The sequence below is a fragment of the Pangasianodon hypophthalmus genome, chromosome 3, assembly GCF_027358585.1.
Source record: "Pangasianodon hypophthalmus isolate fPanHyp1 chromosome 3, fPanHyp1.pri, whole genome shotgun sequence".
Classification (NCBI taxonomy): Eukaryota; Metazoa; Chordata; class Actinopteri; order Siluriformes; family Pangasiidae; genus Pangasianodon; species Pangasianodon hypophthalmus.
Genome location: NC_069712.1, coordinates 22526484 through 22546436, shown reverse-complemented (window position 1 = coordinate 22546436; position 19953 = coordinate 22526484). Strand labels below are relative to the sequence as shown.

At 41.9% G+C, this 19953-nt stretch overlaps 1 protein-coding gene across 5 annotated transcripts in view; it reads left to right on the top strand.

The window, feature by feature from the left end:
• pkdcca (protein kinase domain containing, cytoplasmic a) overlaps positions 1-19800 on the top strand; it is a 39264-nt gene extending 19464 nt beyond the window's left edge. The window contains exons 6-9 of one of the 5 annotated variants that reach the window (XM_053232693.1): positions 3064-3237; positions 4259-8685; positions 9516-9588; positions 9729-19800. In XM_053232693.1, coding sequence (XP_053088668.1) covers positions 3064-3237; positions 4259-4344 — 260 coding nt within the window. In that variant the 3' untranslated portion in view covers positions 4345-8685; positions 9516-9588; positions 9729-19800. Of the gene's footprint in view, positions 1-3063; positions 3238-4258; positions 9163-9515 lie in introns of all 5 variants that reach the window. The other 4 variants (XM_053232694.1, XM_053232696.1, XM_026934474.3 and 1 more) reach the window with 4 other exon arrangements.
• The last annotated feature ends 153 nt before the right edge of the window (positions 19801-19953 follow it).

Below are 19953 nucleotides of genomic sequence, written 5' to 3'. Positions count from 1 at the left end.
CTGTGTTTCTGACTAATGAACGAAAGAGTTTTACCAATACATTTTCAGCTCTACATGCCCTTTAGCCAGTGGTTTTTGCTTTTTGGTTCAGTTATTTATGTGTGAAACTAAGCCAAACCAAATAGCAAATCAAGCCGATGTGTCAATTTCACTCAGCAAATTGACAAATAGGTATGAAAGTTTCCAAGAACATTCAAGCTGTCAAGTTTTCTGAGTGTTCTAAGAACGTCAACATGTATAAATGTTCATACAACATTGCTGCATAATTTAATTTAAAAATAATGCTAACATTCTAAACACATTGTGAACCTTATTACAGCATATATTATATGAACGTAGCAGAAATATTATTTCTGGAATGTTGCAGTTTAACCTTCTCAGAACCTGTTGAATATTTAGCGAATAATGTTCTCCGTAATGTTCTCTGTTAGCAGGGATGCACACAGCAGGATCAATAAGTGTTTCTTTTCCATTCGCAGTTCTTTGTTAAAGAGTCTCGTAAAGTGTTCGGCGTGTTCACAGATCCACTCAGAGGTTCCCTGTCTGCTACTGAGAGCCTCTATCTCCATCTCCCCCTCCCTCTGTCCTAAACATCATACCTCCAGCATGTAACCGAGCCATTTAGTGAAAGCGAGAGCTCCATAAAGCATTCATTAGGCCCATAAAATATCCCTTAGTTGCTGTTATTTACTGCAGACTGGTTCTTCCCCGGTCCTCAGGCCACATGAAAGGGGGGGGGGGGGGGGGGGGGTGTCTGTGACTCCCCTCCTCCCTAAAACCACACAGCCACACACTCCAGACACTAAATTCAGACAAACACACAGCCTAAGACTGAAGCTCCCATGGCCTTCCTTAAAAAAACGAGGCAATCCCTCTCTTTAAGAACAAGTGGATGAAGCTAGTAAATCAGCCTGCCTCTCGCCACCCATTCAGCAATATCTCAAAGGCGAGAGAGGGAGAAAGAAAGAGAAAGAGGATCAGTAATTCATGCTTGAGCAGTCGTGAGGTTGAGCTTGATGCTTTGAAGGGGCCGTACTGTACTCATCAGGCCTGCTGTCACAACATCAGGAAGCTGAACATATAAACTAATCTGGAGACTCTGATCCATTCTACATGCCTGAGTCAGGCCCAGCCCAAATCCACACTGTACAAACAGCCGCAAGAGAGTCTACACAGAATCTACTGAGCACATTACACTGAAACAACAGTCTCGCTTTATTTTTGCACTCTGGTTATTAACACAGCACAGGGATACTTTCATGTTTTCACACACATTTGAACACTTCTGTTATTAGATAAAGCATTCACTCGACAGACTGTAACATACAATTCACATAATACATCAGAATGTGTGGTGTGGTCCATCAGCATTGAGGTCCAATTTGGTATGAGAGTCAATAGCATAGAAAAGGAGCTTACATTCCTCTGTGGTGTGGTGATCTAACCAGTAGTTTGTACTCTTAATGAGAAAATTGCATAAATGTTTAGTTTGTTGTGAGTTGGATCACAAACCTGGAGTTCACTTGGAACACTTTGCTTGTTACACAGGAGAAATGAATATGTGTATGTAAAATACTGTATGTAAGTTTTATATGTTGTATGGAAATTAGCAGCTATGATTTAAAGAACACTACAAAACTTACATTGTGTTACTCTGGATTAAGGGGTCAATGAACAACTTTTAATATTAGGGCAATTTTGTGTATGTCGCTGCATAAATAAGACAGATGCCACAGCTGAGACCATGGCCCCACCATGACAAGAAACAGATAGCTTGTCTGTTGTTTGAGAAAAAAAACAATGATTTAACACAGCATCCAGCCATTAAGAGTTGGCCTGCGTGGCCAGTTTGATGTGAGTTTTGGCCAAGTTACAGAGGCCTGTTTCTCAGCTATTCATCCTCGTTTGATTCTCTCACTTGGTTTATGTTTCAGAATATTTTCCTTTGGTCAAGATTGGAACAGCAAATGATTATCCTTAAGACCACTGCCTAATCTTTCTCCACTTTGTTGCTTTGACAAATGTGACTGCGCAACCACAGTGTATTTGTCACTGGCTTAAAACTAATTCCTTCCTTTGCATGTGAGATCACACTAAAAAAATGGGTTCAAGTAAATTATTTAACGGTTATCAGCAGTTGCTGGCGTAGGGGGATCCTAAAACAAATATGGTCATTTTAATTGCACTATAATGATTAGTACTGAGTTCTCTCAAAGTACTATTTGAACTACTAAACAACTACTCTTTTGTGTACTGGGTGTATAGAGGTGTTGTGTTGGGGTAAGTAAGTGAGACAGTGGAGCAGAAAGAGGGCTGGGATGGGTGAAGCATGGGAGGGTCATTGTTGGTTTAGTTTTCTTTAGACACACTGTCTTCACATGTCTTTATCTGCCTCTTTCTCCTTCTCTCATTCTCTTTATCTCCTCTCCTGTTCTCTGCCTCTTGCTGCAGTTGCCTGGTGACGACGGTCTGCATTGTGACTGGGGTCACGATGACTGGCGTTCATGACTCTGTGTGTGTGTGTGTGTGTGAGTGATAGAGAGAGAGAGAGGAGAGTGTGTGAGTGAGTGTGTGAGTGATTGGACACATGTCCAGCACAGACCCATAAACCAGCACAACCTCCATGTGCTTGTACAATGAGATAGCGTGTCCCACACTGTACGCTCTTAAGGTACCAGGAAAGGTTCCTTAGAATGATGTCATAGAACAACCATCTTTGATTCCCTAAAGAACCTTTTCAGTCCATTATACAGTATATAGCCATTTTTTTGTTGCCCCAATAAACTGAACAATCATTTTATCATTTCCCACCACAAAGATCCCCACACCCATTTCTGTATAGAAACACATTCTGCTTTTTTTTTTGGTTCCAAGGTTTCCTCGGATAGTTAAGAGTTCTTAGCTCCATAAAGGGGATCTACAGAGCACATTTTAAGATTCTCCCAGACAGAAAAAAAAAAAATCTTTAGGACTCTACATGTACATTTGTTTTCTAAGAATGTGATTAATATTTGATTTTTCAGTTTTCCATTTATCTCATATGCTCTGTTTCTTTTTTTGCAGAATATAAACAGGTGGAAGATGTGTCTATACCAGGAGAGAACTACCGCTGCTGGCCATCCTATCAGCACGACAGATGCATGCTGTCTGTCTACAGTGTCGATGAGGCCATTGGTGTGTGTGAGAGCCATGCCCAGTGCAGAGCCTTCATCATGACCAATCAGAGCACTTGGACAGGTACAAAATTTCTCTAACTCATCATGTTCTATTCAAATGATCAGACATATCAGTTGCACATGAACGTCCCTAAAGAGGGAGATTTTGACTTGTTAATAACCTTTACTCTGTCATAGCAGTAGAGGAAAGGACAGTTTGGTGTTCTATATTATTGCTTTATTTCTCTAAATAAATAAAAACGTATTTTTTGCAGTGATTAAACATATAGGCACAGGCTTAATTTTCTAATGATTGGTTGCATTATCTTCATTATTTCAACAAGACGAAATGTTATGAAGGTACCATAGTAGCTCATATTGGGTGTCTAGATAGTCTAATACAAGCAGAGTGTATGAGTGCAATGCAGTGATTTTGCAAGTGGAAAATAGGAGCGTCTGAGATGCATGCCAAGGCAGCATCAGTGCTTGTGCATATATATATGTGTGTTTGTGTGTGTGTGTGTGTGTGTGTGTGTTTGTAAGAGAGAGTATGTGGGTATCTCAGTAAAGGTTCTGTGCTGACAGACATTCTCCTGATCAAACAGTACTCTGGCTGCCGTTCCCGCCTCCTCCCTGCGCACCTCTTTCATCACTTGTTCGCTCCTTGTGCTCCGCCCCTCCTCTCCTCCCCCTCAGCAGCACACTGCCACTTCATTAAAGCGCGGCCTGAAAGGAGCACATCAGCACGTCCATCGCTAATCTCTATTGAACAGCCTCAAGCTGACCACTCATGAATTCCTCCTCCCCCTCACCTCTCCTCTCTCTCTTTCTCTCCTCACTGTCTCTCTGCCTCATTTGTCTTCCTGAGCATGCTTGATTGTGCCTTTGTTTTCACTCTTCCTCTATTTTTCTACAGTCTGTCTTCGTCCATCTTCATCCTCTTTGTTTCTCTCCATTCCCTTTCTTGATTAGCTCATACATGTCTTACTCCCACATTGTACTCATTCCCTTTAATCCAGTATCTCATTTATATGGAATGTTCCCATGCAGTGGACGTCCTCACTGAGAGTCCTCCTCTCATTTGTCTTTTTTTTTTTTCCCAGGCCACCAGCTTGTGCTCTTCAAGACGGGTTTGTCCACCATGGCTCCAGATAAAGGAAAGCTAACGTATGTCCGGCTGGACAGCTGAGAGAGAGAAAGGATGAGGAAGAGCTGTGGTCTCCTTGTGTTCTCACACTGCAATCGTTATGAGGAAGGTTGGGACGAGTCACCCTCATGGCTCTCCATCCCTCCATTCATTTTTTAAAATTATTTATGCCAAATTCATGAGGACGCTGAACACACTGAGACCTAATTAAGTGCAATGGAGTGTATTGTTTGTCTGAGCTTCCTCCTCTATTTTGAATGTTGAAAATAATTTCTAAGTTGGAGTTCTACCTGGACCTTCACAAGACATCCTCAATCACACTCAGACACACAGCCATCAGGGAGCTATTCTTCCTCTTTTTCATTTCCCCAAACCACCTATTCTTCTTCTTCCTCTGTCCTGCTTCCTGTGTTACTTTCTATTTTATGTCACAGCTGGTTTCACCTACAGGACTCAGGTATATCTAATACAGCTCCTATCTATGCTGAATCTCCTCCTCTCTCCTTTTCTTCTCTTAGATCATTAGCACTTTTTAAAAGTGAACACAGGGTGTTTATTTTCATTCTGACATTTTACAGAGCTTTAAATATCCTCTTTCATTCCAAATCTTTCTAGTTTGTTCATCTTATGTGAAGGGATGGTAAAACATACAGCCATATTTTCAAACAAATATTTTGGTGGTGCAAGAACAATGATTATGAACGTCCAGTTTACTGTAAAATGAAGAAGCAGAGTTTAAATGTATTTTTCTGGATATGACATTTTTGTTGTGTGTGTGCATTGGCCAAGTGTCTTGATCAGTTTGAAAATGAATTGCAGCTGTTGATGTCTTATGTGGAGGAGATCCAAATCCACACCTGCAGTCTGTGTGACTTGTTCATTACAAGGTGATTTTTCTCAACCTATGAATTTCCCAAGGAAATGTGAAGCCAAACTTTTACTTGTCATGTGAAGGATTAAATGAGTCTTTGCTTTCAGGGAAAGCAATTAAATGAAGCTGAAATAGACATGTACATTGGTTTTGGTTTTCCTAACTATGTAGTGTATATAATGACAATTGTGATAAAAGCAATATTTTTGTATAAAAATATAAAAGTCTTGAAGCTCAAGATGGTGTCTTGGTTATTTCTTCCACAGTATTAGGGTTTGTGTTTCTTAATCAGCTCTTCAGATTGAAGAACAGAGTGAGAGAAAGTGTGCGTGTGTGAGAACAAACACAATTTTACAATCTTGGAAGAATTTGGAAAGGGAAGGTTAGGGAGCTGGGAGGGCTGGCACGGGCGTGCCGTGCATCTGGCCTGGCACAGGGTCACTGCCTCAAAAAACCTCATAAAGACGTGGTGCTCTGCGGTGCCAATCCAGACTGGAGCACTTCAGGAAAAGACACAGCTTTAAAAGAGAGACTAGTCATGGATGATTAAGTGTGTGGATGTCACTGTACAGTATGCGGGTGTATATTCATACTGTTCAGTTGGCTACTGTGTGTATGTGTAGGACAGGCAAAAGAAAGAAAAAGTAAGTGAGGCCCTGCCTGAGGCTATATGACTGTGTTCTAGAGAAACGTTATGTACAATAACCTCCGACCCTTAAGGAAGCCTTAAGTTTCCCTTAAGGAAGCCAGAGGAGAAGGAAGGCTGCTCATAAAGCAGTGTGCTTGCTTTCTTTTGTCTGAGGCCATAGAGATTTTTTTTTTTTTCGTCCAGCTTTCTAACAGTACATAAAGACTATAGTTAGAAACAACAGTTCTGTCTATTTTGAGACACACACACAATCTCAGCCCACAGAGCTATACACACAGGAAAACAGGTAGGGCTGAACTCAACGTTGGTCCTTTGTCCTGCCAGCAAAGTCCTTTGACCTTCCGTCATGGCTTTAACAGCAGCTGTGCTCCATATGTACGCCATTTCTACTCATACTCTTTCTCTCCTTTTTTCTTTCTCTCTCTCCTTCACACACACACACACACACACATACACACAATCAGTTCTAGACACACTAGTCTGTACATTTACCAGAATGCATGTCTGAAAAGAACATGAGAAAAAAAGATGGTGAGAAGGTACCATCTGTGTTTTATTGTCCTGAGGGGATTAGGACTTTTCCTGAGGTGCAGCCCCAGGTGCTGGGAGACAGAGAGAGAGAGAGAGAGAGAGAGAGAGAGAGAGAGAGAGAGAGAGAGAGAGAAAGGAATAAAGGCAGCGAAGGCCATGGGTCAGCCATAAGGGTCTCTAATGAGAGACAGACTCACAGCTAAGGAGTCACCTCAAACGATTAACAATTCTTCCCCTCTCTCTCTCTCTCTCTCTCTCTCTCTCACACACACCCACACACACACACACACACACACACACACACACACACACACTCACTCACTCACTCCCCACCTGCTTTATGCTCCACTGCATTTGCTTTTGTTTCGCTCAACCAGAGTAATCACTGAGTGAACATTAACCCAAGCTAGCAGTTTTTATGTTAGCATAACATTTTATTAATGTTGTAATTCTAGGAACTGGTTCCTAGAATGTTCAATCTGACAAGTTTACTGGATGTTCTGAGAACATTTTTACATAGCACATATACTGTAAATGTTCTGACAACCTTTTTAGTTGTAGGAAACATAAAATAAGCATTCTAGCATTCTAACAACATTGTGAGGGAAACCATTAATATTTAATGGAAGTTTAACCAAGCTAACTTTGTTAGAACCCACAAAACCTGTCAAATACTTTTTTTTAACGTCTCATGAAATTAATCCACACCTTCATCCTGGCAAAAATGCCAGGATCTTCGAATACACTAAACCTGAATATGCATTTTTGAAATGTCCCCATGGCCATCTGCTAGTAAAATTAAATTGCTAGCTAGTTAACTGCTAATAAACTAGGTCATATTTGTGACAGGTCAACACAAGTGGAACTTCAGTATAAGAGCCATAATATGTGTAATAAATAAACCACTAGAACCATAATCGTGTTCATCACTTTTTAATTAGTTAGTTTATCCTGTTACTGCTCTGTGATCCTATAACTAAGTGCATCTATGAAGGGATAGATTCAAAGCTGTGGAATCTATTTTTGTGATTTAACACTGAAAACCCTGAGTGCTTTCATTTTAAGGCATAAGGTCACTATAGTCAGGCTAACAGGACTATCTTATTCTGCTGGTGTAAGAATCCAAATGCACAAACACACACACACACACACACACACACACACACACACACACACTAGAGGTGTAAGACAATGTCACTACCTGTTTCAATATCTGTTTTGTGCTCCAAATATTCAGATTTAAACCCGAAGTGGGCATGGCCTAAAAAAGGTAGGTCTTTTTTATTTTATTTTTTTTAAGAGACACAGTCTATACGCAAGAATGTTTTTTTTTTTTTTTTAATCCTGCTGCAGTAATTATTTTTTGTTTGTACCTGTCTAATTTAGTTGGTTTAATTTCCCAAAATCTAAACAAACTAGTAGTCTGATTTAAACCACCAAAACCCTGACCAGGCAGTTACTAAGGATAAATGAATAAATACATGCACGTTAATGCAAGTGATCTTTCCTTGTCCCGCAAGCGTCTGACTGCTTTATGGTATGAAAGTAAAATGTTCCCGCTGCCACGACTTTTTTGTTGCATCCGGGATCCTATTGCACAACTCTACTCTCAAACAGATGGCCCATGAACCTTTCTAATAGCATGCCTCCTATTTGTATCTGTATATGTGTCTGTTTAGAACAAGTTATCTATTTAAATAACATATTTGTATTTGGTAACACCCCTAACACAGACACACACACACACACATAAAAGACCACTGGCTTACCAGAGAACTTGATTACCAGCTCTGAGAAATCTACAAATTAAAGATAAATAAGTAAGCCTCCACAAACACACACACAAACAAACACACACACACACACACACACACAGAGATTAACTCTGTCACATACTCTTGTGCCAGTCTCTGTTGGTTTTCAACTACTCAACACACACTCCACACAGGCCTCACTTATCTTCAGCACTGGAGCATAGCAGGCCTGCTCGACTGTGTTGGCACCTACAGCAGCATTCCAGCAGATCCTCCCCACCAATGAATGCAGTGCTGTAGAGGAGGAGCTCACATGGGTAAGATACAACCAAGAACATCTGTGGTAAGGAAAAAAGGCAAGTAAATGTTTTGTATGTCAGCATTCATTATTATTTATGAAGTGCAGAGTTTTACTCAGATGTAAGGGTTTAAATTTGAGCCGTTGTTACTGCTGAGAGGAGACATGACATTGAAATGGGTCAGGCTGACGAGAGCGGGGCATCAGAGCACAAGAGAGAAAGGGAGAGAGCTTTTCACAATGAGCTCCTGTTAACTGAGGACACAAAGAAGTTTGAAGGGTGAGCTCTGACAGCACTACACCAACACACACATGTTGTATAGTACAATCACATACATATATACATACACACTGAAAGAGTGGGCATTTTAGGCTAAAAGTCTTTTCCCTTTGATCATATTCTGTCTGTACCCAGAAGGCACCAGGCTGAATAGGCTACAGAATGTATAGCACAGAGAGTGTGAAGCTGAGAAGAATGGTGGCTCAGATCCATCTCTCATTCTCTGTTTCGCTCTTTCTCTCTCCCTTACTTTCCATCACTATCTCTATCTCAGAGGTTGTCCAGAGGTCAGCTGGCTTGCTACCAGATCCTCTGGACTCTTTCTCTCCTCCTGGAGAAGATAGAGAAAAAGGAGACAAACAGAAAGAAAGAGAGAGAGAATTAGAGCGAGACATTGAGGAAGGAAATCAAAGAAAGATGCAAATACAACTCACTGAATTCGACAGTGTTCATTATGAATGGGAATAACACATTAGAGTAAGCAGGCTTCTCTCTATCCACCAACTATTATGCTTAATGAAGCATAACATTAGCTTAACATTCTTCATACTTCAACTGTTTAAAAACAAATATCTGTGGGTTATTCTTAGCATCCCTGATATTAATACAACTGTTGATTATCATTTATGCCTAGGGTTAGGCATAAATGATAATCAATCTGAACACATCAACCTTTGCAAATCGCAAGATGGAAATTGTCCTTGTTCTGTAGAATGACTCCTATTTTTAATTACAGGACAAATATGTTCTATGGGTGGGATGATAAACAGGAAATGTAAATTACAAATACAGTTTATGTGAATTCAATTAATTTTCATTATTCATGACAGGCAAATCCTGGACACCTACTAGCTATGGAAATGCTACTGACCCCACCCCTTCTACCATTGTATGATAATTCAGGTTGGTGAAACTTCTTTGGTGCTGCTTAGCTGTAGCTATGATTCCTTCCATCCTTCTAATTTTCATAATTGTGCAAGTTGTCATGGTTTCTCCCTTTGCATTAAGGTTCCCATAGTGATTTTGTTTGTTTTCTGTCCTAGTCCTGTCTCTGCTCCTGTCCTGTCATTGACTTGTTGGCTGATTGTGTTCACCAGATTAATGTTAGTCCTTGATTCATTTGTCTTTTTTTTATCCTCTATGTCATTGTTTGTTGTGAGGTATCATGCTCTTATATAGGTAAGTCTGAGGCTTGTTTTATTGTATCCTTGTTTGTTCTGGTTTTTAACTCTTGCCTGTGTTTTGACATTGATTATACCTGTAGATTTATTAGATTTGCCTGCCTGTCTGTGTGTTGACCCCTGCTATTGAATTTGATTATGATTCTTGGATTTGCCAAAGTAAGGTATATACTGAGTTTATGCACTTGTGTCCTGTTCAAGTTTTTTTTTTGTCATGTGCATAAAGAGTGCTGTAAGCATCTATATACAATGAAATTCTTGTGCGACAGTGCATGCTTCTACAAACAAGCAGTGCAAATATGATAAGTAAACTCTTACAAACTAGTACAAAAAAAAAACAAACTGTAAACACTGAACACAAACAAATTTTAAATGTACTCAACTAGTAAAAATAATAATAAACTGTAAACATTGTAAATATTGCATGCAGTCAAAAAGTGGCACAGTGGGGGACACATTCTCACACAAATGTCAACAGAATATATTCTTCTATAACATTATCTGAAGTAATTCCAAAATATTTGGTCACACAGTTAGCTAGCTATCCAGATGAAATTTGTCACCATTAGGCATTATGCTTATTAGCCTATTTCAAGTGAATGGATGAAATTTACTAACCTTGATCAGCAATGTCTTCTGTTTTTTTAGCTAATTACATTAAGCACTAATGATAGAAACATATCAATCCATGTCATGTAATAACATTTTCATCAAATCATTATTGAGAGGTCTATAATTACAGTGAATAGAACTATAAATATTCCCACATTGTTGCACCTATGGAAGACACAAAGGTCCCAAGCCTCATAAATCTTAATTTAACTCCTTCCCATGAACTACAATGCTCAGTTATTATATCAAATATGTTTCAATGGAAAAAAAGTAATTTAATGTAATTTAATGTATTTTTCAACCCAGTCAAATTAGACTAAAATGCTGAGAATAGAATTGTACGTGACAGATCAGAGAGCAAATCAGTGAAATAGTCAGACAGAACATAAAGCAAATAAAGGAATGCACACAGTTTCCTCTTCACAAAAGGAACCAGCATTGTGTTGAGGCTGTTCATAACAAAGGAGTGCTTGTTTGTTGAACACCAGCATGGATGTGTGCTGAGCAATGCTCAAAAGAGCTTTTATTTCCTCTCTCTTATTCATCCCTGTGTGCTGTCACTTTTGTTGTGTGAAAAGCAAATGCTCACTCATATCACAGTCAGCCCTGGAATGAGATTGGAAAACCCCAAATCTTGTGTGGCACGAAAGAGCTGGGCGCTAGTTCTGATACGGGCGAATGATTCTTCACAAGAACCTAATCAGTACAGGATCAAGGCGTGGGTGGCACAGGACTGTACCCAGAGCCTATGGCCATGCCACCCAGAGAGAGGTTATCTGAGTTGCCAGGAAACTGGGAAAAGCTTATCAGGTTGGGAAGAATTTATGTTCTTAAAAACCAAGCTGCAAAAGATTGCAAAAGTATTGATTCATCCCTTATTATTAATATTATTATTATTATTATTATTATTATTTATAATAATAATAATAATAATAATAATAATAATAATAATAATAATAATAATAAGGGATGAATCAATACCTTATTTCACAATTAATGATGGCAATCAAAACAAAGCATATAAAAAGTCTACACACCCCTGTTAAAATGGCAGGTCTTGTGATGTAAAAAATGAAACCAAGATAAATCATGTCTGAACTTTTTCTGCCATCAGTGTGAAATTACAATGTATAAAAAATAAGTGAAAAACAATCAGAAACATTTTAGAGAAATTATTATTATTAGAAAAATAAAAAGTTACAATAACCTGGTTGCATAAGTGTGCACAAACTTTTAGAATTGGGGATGTGGCTGTGTTCAGAATGAACCAATCACATTCAATCTCACATTCAAAAGTAATTCTCATACAGCTGTCATCAATGAAATTATTCTGATTAACCCCAAGTTAAGATCAGCTGTTTCTGCAGAATTTTCTTGATATCTCCCTTGGTTTCACCAGACTGCTGAAGCCATGGTTTGCAAAGAGCTTAAAAACATGTACAGTATTTCACTTGTTGAAAGGTATCAATAAGAAAAGAATAAAAAAGAATTTCTAAAACATTAGAATTTCTAAAACATTAGATATACCATGGAACACTGTGAACACCATCATCAACAAGTGGAGAAAATGAAGCAGTGACGTTACCAAGAACAGGACATCCCTCCAAAATTTACAAAAGGACAAGACAAAAACTTACCAGGGAGGCTGCCACTAGACCTACCACAACATTAAAGGAGCTGAAGGAATATCTTACAAATACTGATTACTCTCTGCATGTGACAACAATCTCTCGTATTCTTCACATGTCTGGGCTATGGAGTAGGGTGGCTAGATGGAAACCAAAAAAATCAAACACAGGTGAGAAGAATAATGCATCAACCCGCCTCCTCTGCGTCCACAGCTGATGCGCAACCACACCTCCACTGCCACATTCCCCCACTGCCCGACCTAGCCTAAGGAGCCATCCGGCCTGCAGCTGACTGCCCCCCCTTCCCCCGGCAGGAGAGTTAATATGCCACCAACTGTGCCCTCAGTCTGTGGACCACCTCGAACTTGAATGGCTGAAGTGCCAGATACCAAGGAGTGAAAAAACGGCCCCCAGCCCTCTGTCCTACACATCAGTCTGCAGAAGAAAAGGGAGAGAAAAGTCAGGTGAATACAACAGCAGGCCCCCCCCACACAAAATCGCTTTTACCTGGCAGAAAGCCTGCTAGCATTGCACCATCCACTGGAACCCCCTTTTTAGTGAGGTCAGTCAGCGGGCTGGTGAAGTCCAAAAAATTAGGTACAAACCTTCTATAATAGCCAGCCAGCCCCAGGAACTGCCTCACCTCCTTTTTGGTCTTGGGTCTCGGGCAGGCCGCAATCACTGCTGTCTTATCAATTTGGGGACACACCAGCCCATGGCCCAAATGGAAGCCCAAATACTGTACCTCCACCTGTCCAATTGCACACTTCTTTGGGTTCGCTGTGAGTCCCGCCCATGTCAAGGATCTCAGGACAGCCCTAAGATGTTGCAAATGGCATATGCATTGTGCGGGCAGAAGATTCTGTCCTGAAGACGGCAAAACGTTGCAGGAGCTCGGAACAACCTAAACAGTAGTATGACAAACTGGTGTAACCAAAACAGTGTGGAAAAGGCAGTGTTTTTGTGAGATATTGTACTCAAGGGAATACCTTGCCAGTACCTTGTGGTTAAATCCAGTGTTGAATAAAAGCAAGCCACACCTAATCGATCAAGCGGTTCATCAGTGCAAGACAACAGATACACGCCAAATTTAGACACTGTGTTTACTTGGCCTTGGGCATCAAGACCACCAGGCTGCTCCAATCACTGTGGGACTCCTCGATTATCCCATGTCAAGCATAGCCTTGAGTTCATCCCAAACCACGTTTTTCTTTTGTTCAGGAAACCCGTATGGGCTGCTGCATACAACCACACCTGGAGGAGTCTCAATGTGGTGTTCTATGAGGTCAGTGCGACCGGGTTTCGGAAACATTTCGGAAAATTCCTCCTGCAACCTGGCAACCTGTGCTCTCTGGGACAGTGAGAGGTGGTCTCTACAGGAGACCAGGGTGAATTGGGCCACACTTTTGAGACTTACCTCTGGTCCCAGATCCTCCCTCTTGGGAACCAGCATTGGCAGAGCCACACGAACCACCCCTCAGCATGAAGTGCATCGCCTCTATCCATTTGTCTATCTCTATCCACTTGTTCGACTTCTCCAATTCGCCATGTGACCTCAAAGGGTCCTTGCCACTTCCCAAGTAATTTAGAGCTCAAAGTGGGTAGAAAAACGAACACTTTATCCTTGTGCAAATTCCCATATCCGAGTACCCCTGTTACACAGCCTGGATTGATGTTCTTGTGCCTGTAGCAAATTCTACTGTGTTAATTGTCCTAATGTGTGGAGTTTTGCTCTCAGGTCAAGGACATACTGAATTTAATTTTTACTATTAGAAAGTCCCTCCTCCCAATTTTCTCTAATGACATTTAAGATGCCACGAGGCTTGTACCCGTACAGTATTTAGAATGGGGAAAACTCCATGGAGGCTTGCGGGACCTCTCGTACTGCAAATAACAGGGGCTCAAGCCACTTATCCCAATATTGCGCATCATCATGAATGAACTTACGAATCATATTTTTAAGTGTTTAATTAAAGCATTTGACCAGCTAATCCGTCTGCTGATGATAAACACTGGTGTGAATCAGTTTAATCCCCAACAATCTGTAAAGCTTGCATAGTGTCTGTGAAATGAACATAGTGCCCTGGTCAGTCAATCCTGACTCAGGAGATAATATGGACGAGCCCCTCCAAAGCACTGCATGCTGAGATGTTGCACAGAGGAACTGCTTCTGGGTATCTCATTGCATAATCCACCAGGACTAACACAAAGCGATATCCTTGCATGCACCTTTCTAATGGCCCGAAGAGGTCCATGCCAATTCTTTCAAAGGGGACCTCGATTAATGGTAATGGGTGCAGTGGCACTTTTGGGGTGCTGGGTGGATTCACCAGCTGACATTGGTGACATGCTGCACACCACCTATGAACATCGCCATGAATGCCCGGCCAATAAAAACAATACAATAGATGGTTTAGTGTCTTATCCTGCACCAAATGCCCAGCCATGGGATTATGATGAGCCGCATGGAACAGAAATTCCCTACGGCTTTTTGAAACCTACAACTGGGTCCTCTCTTCCTTAGTTTGAGTGTCCTGATATAATTTAATTATATAATATATATATATGATATATAATTATAATATATATTGAGTGTCATTTGATATAACCTATCTTTAATAATTGTGAAGTAGGGGAAGGAGAGCACAATGTTGGGCTGAACTCGCTGACCATCAATTACTATCACTTGGTTGACGGCGTGCCTCAGGGTTTCGTTGCATGTCTGCTCAAGAGGGAAATGCCAGAGGAGAATTCCTCTGAAAGATGGGGAGGCAGAGCCCTCCTCACCCTCTGTGTCTTCATGAAACAGAGCTGACTTTGATGGCCCAGGCAAGGCCTCCCCAGATAACTCTGGGCACATCCCACACTGTGCCTCACTACTGCAGGACCCATCCACAAACATTTCCATCACCAATATCTGAAAACCTGGCCAATTTGTCCCCAGAATTAGTGGATGGGTGAGGCGAGGACTAACCGCCGCCTCCACTCTATGCTTTTGGCCCCGGATTTAAATATTTTGATATTTCTGAATGTTCCCATACACACACCTCATCTTCACCACTTGCTCATTTTCCAATGCCCTGCATTGAATCAGGCTTTTATGGATGGTGGTCTGGTTGCACCCTGATTCCATCAAGGCCTGGTGTGTACTCCCTTGTACACTCACTGACATGTGGTACAGTCTTGCTTGATCGGGGGAGGCTTGCGGCACGTCAGGGATCAGTATTCCCGCTTCCCTGAGGGATCGCTGATCATGGAAATGCCTGGCTTTCCCGCCAAACCTGCCTAGGCTTTGCCTCGGTTCTGGTGGGCGCGGAAGGTTCTACCTGTGTGGAGAGAGTGGGAGTTAGGGGAGTCATTAGAGGTGAGGGAGCAGAAAAGGAGGGAGGGATAGGTAAACCCTGGGACCGGGGAGCTGGTTTCAGGGGAATTGGGCCCTGTTTCCAAGTTGTGGGGAATTGAGGGAAAGTGGTGAGAAAGGGGGGAGAACAAGAAAGAGAGAGAGAGATGGAGGGAGAAAAGAAGGGCTTGCATCCCCATGGATACGCTGCCAAATGGTCCTCTACCAGCTGGATTGCCTCATCTAGTGATACCAGATGGTGGCACTGGACCCACTCCTCCATCCCTTGCTTTAGTCAGGTGATAAACTGCTCCAGCACTACTAGTTTTACCACATCCTCAGCACTGTGCTCCTCTGTCAGCAGCCATCTGTGTCTCGGAGCTGCTGAGTGAATATGAACGGGCAGCCGAGCTCATGGAGAGTCAGAGATTGGAAGCACTGATGGTGCTGTTCAGGGGTGTGGCAGACCCATTGCAAGATGGCCCTCTTTAGGTCCGGGTACTCCAGCAGTTGCATGACCAGGAGCTGTTGGGCCATGAGCTGGGCTTCACCCAACAGTAGCGGGTGCAGGAGGACCACCCAATGGGGCTCTGGCCAGCCCGACGCTTCTGTGGCACACTCAACAAGCTCAACGAATGTCTCTGTCGCCAGGGCTGCTGCTTGGGTATCCACTGATTGGACCAGGCTCCGTAGCACCTGCCAATCCGTTGCCTGAGCTTAGAGAAGGGTCCACAAGCACTGGTCCTGCTCTGTATGCAGCTCAAGGATGGCCTGGTATTGTGCCTGTTGGATACCGGTGAGGATCTTCATGATCTTCGCGAGTGGAGAAGACTCCATGACGGCGAATCTTCCTCAAATCACAGGTCTTGGCACCAGTGTAACAAGTCCTTTTCAGATCAGAAGGAAATGAGGAAAAGGGAGGCAGGTTTGAGACAACTCAGAAGGGTTTTTTATTTTCCCACATTTTCTTTCCTTTCAATTTTCAGTGGTTTTATCTCACACACGTGTGTACACACGGCTCTGTGCTGCTCAGCTCTCTCTCTTGCCTGTTGCAGGGGTCTCCAGAAGGCACAAAGAGACATACATAAATAAACTTGGGCTAATCACACACAGGTGAGAATCATCATGCATCACCTGCCGGTCTGGCCCGCCTCCGCTTTGTCCACACCTGATGCTTGACTACAACCCCGCCACCACAAAGGTCTATATTCAGGTTGCATGTTTATATGCGTACAGACCGATCTACACATTCAGGATGCTGGCATTGGTTATAGAGTATGCTTAGTTATTAGTTTTATTGCTACTTTCTCACACTAATTTGATTAGGACTCTAACACTTCTCTACCTCAAAAGTGCCCGACAACACCGCCTCTAATCTGTTAAGCTAAGCATCTGTGGTTTGTGTGTGTGATTGTGCCCTGCGATGGACTGGCACCCCGTCCAGGGCGTTCCCCACTTTACATCTAGTCTGTTGTATTAGCACCCTCTTCATGACAGTTTGGCAAAAACTGCTATGCAAAAGCAAAAGCTATGCACCTACCATGGAGGGGTATGGATCAGATTTCCTCACCTTGAAATAACATTATATAATCCTGTGTAACAATGTTAGTTACAAACTGAGGGACATTTATAGAGGAATCTAAGGTGCAACAGGTGAGTGTAATTATTAAACATAAGCATTCACTTGGCTTGGCTGTGGGGGCTTGGCTGAGAGGGGGTGTGGTTGTCAGTGGGTGTGGATTTTTGACATGAAGCTTCTAAGTATATTAATCATATCAGCATCAGTATCATTATTGGTGAGTACCTAAAAACATGTACTCGTTCACATATTCACTCTCAAAAAATTGATGCAATTATTCAAATGAAGACTGAGGGTCCCTGGAGGGCTAGTGGTTAGGCCACAGTGCTCTCACCACTGCGGCCCGGGTTTGATTCCCAGCCAGGGAACCAACCCCAGCCACTGCAACGGTGTGCTCTCAGTGCCGGTCCCAAGCCCGGATAAAATTGGGGAGGGCTGCTTCAGGAAGGGCATCTGGAGTAAAAACTGTGCCAAATCAAATACATGGACCAATGATCCGCGGTGGCGACCCCTAACGGGAGCAGCCGAAAGAGGAACAACAACAACATTCAAATGAAGACTGAAGACCTCCTCACCAAGCACTTAAATGAGCACTAATTAAAAAATAACAACACCAGCATAAGGATATGGTTTCGATCAAGACTACAATGCAACTCTGTAAATCACTCTGGATAAGGACGCCTGCTGTAAATGTAAATAATAGTGTTGCCTCAATGTCTCACACTCAGCTACCTATTGTACTTGTGAATTGGGATTATGCCAAATCTCCACACATACTCACACCAGCATGGTTATGTGACTAGGTTCATTAGAGGCCACAGCTTTATTGCAAAGACCCAGCTGTCGTGTCTACACCTTCAGAAAAAAATTTAGAGATTGAAATCTTACTTCCCTACAATCTGCCTCCACACTCCCAGTTTCTCTCTGTGTGGATGCAAGCCAATATAAAGCGCTAGTGAAACTTCCTCAATACATCACATACATGGTTTATTTAAGGAAGACATATAGCTTTTCAGAGGCTACTGCTGTTGCATATAACTGGATGTTTCTCTTCTTCTTCCACATTGTAGCACTCTGGCCTGAAGCCTATGTGTGTGTGTGTGTGTGTGTGTGTGAGACTAGAGATGTGTGTGTGGGGATGGGCTCAAACAGCTTGTCTGAACTCTTATCAATGCAGGCACGAACATGTGTTACATGTGTTCTTTACAAACTCAGACAAGCAAAGAACTTCATTCTGAGAATCTTTACTGATAACCCTGTGTTTCTCTCTCTCTCTCATGCTCACTTCATCTTTGTGGACACAACCTTGTGACTTGCTTATCTTGCCATATTTATCAGAGGAATGTGAGTTCGCAGGAATAGGGCACCTGGAGGTCAGAGGTCCTGAAGCTGTATAGCCGTCTGCTTAGTGCTAATTGACCCTTCTCGGATCTCCTCTTATCTCCAGCTCTTAAGAGTGGGAACACTGACTCACAACAAGGTCACTTCCTACTCAAGAAGCTGTTCCATGGACATTTTTTACCTGAGTGTGAAAAGCAGTGTGTAATGTATTCATCGTATATGCGTATATTTGTATATGCAGACATCTCTACAGAATGTAAATTTTACTGTAAGCTCTTACAAATGACTTTACCAACTTATGCTCCTTTACCTTTCCATGCTTGCTATCCTGCTATTGCATGGGAAATTTTTTTTTAATGATTAAGAGTGAGAGTTTCATTGGTGTTTAGAAGGTTAAGATGATAGGTAACATTGTGTATGTTGCATAATGTAGTAGCTTGGTAACTAACCACCACTGCAGGTATGTTTTTATATGCATTTTAATGCACACTACAATACTACTATGTGGTCTAAGAGTTTAAGGATCTAAAATGCAATTAATAATGTATGTGGACAGAAGTGTAGTTATTGCTCTGCCTCTAGGCTGTTTTATTGCAGTGTGAAGGCCCTCACCTGGGGAGCAGGCAGCATTGCATCACCACAGTTGCTACAGGTCTAGACGTAAGCCATCGTTCTCATCCATCAGCACAATGATAAGTCTTGATTCAGCCAGGTGCTTCATCCACAAAGCCATGCCGCTGCTTTGTGCCAAGCTGCACTGCCTTGGTTTTAGGTTATAGAGTTCATTAGTTTCCAAGACATCACAGGTGTTTTGAACACGCACACACGCACACACAACACACACACACACACACACACACACACACAATTTAAACACCCTTATTGGTGTTTGCTTACAGTTCAGTGTTTATACAGTTTCATGTTTAGTAGAATCTTCTAGCAACTGCAAGTTAATTTCCACTTTCAGAAACTTAACAATTAAACCATTAATTAAACCATGAATTAAATCCATTAATCCCAGCAGTTACTGTTTGAACAGACTCTCAGAGTTATCCACCTGCAGCAGTGGGCTGTTTCCCATGGCCTGCAGCAGACAAGCTTATCTGTCCTCTACCATCTGAATGGAGCTGAGGGGTCTGTGTTTGCGTAAGGCCAGAGGACAAAGAGGGGGTCGGGACGCTCAAGCAGGTCGGCGTTTGATCATCCCATCATGCCTTCTCATGCATGAGGGAGCCGCTCTGGCACCAGAAAAAGGCCGCTCTTCATTTTGGTTCAGCGAACAGCAGCCTTTCTGCAGTCAGAACGAGTAGTCTGCAAAGCCTGAGAGCAATTACAGCAGAAGGACTTAAATAACAAAATAGACTATGCACCGTGGAGCTCAGACCATGACTCTGCCTTGAAGCAATAAAGGAAACTGAATAGTCTATAACTTCAGTCTGACCCCCAAACTCATTATTCACATTAAGCATTTTAATAAAAAAAAAGAATAATCAAATCAAAATCTAATAACTATATATACATACATACACAGTATACATAGCGATAAAGCAGCCAAATGCGGTAGAATCACAGGCTTTTATTTAAAGC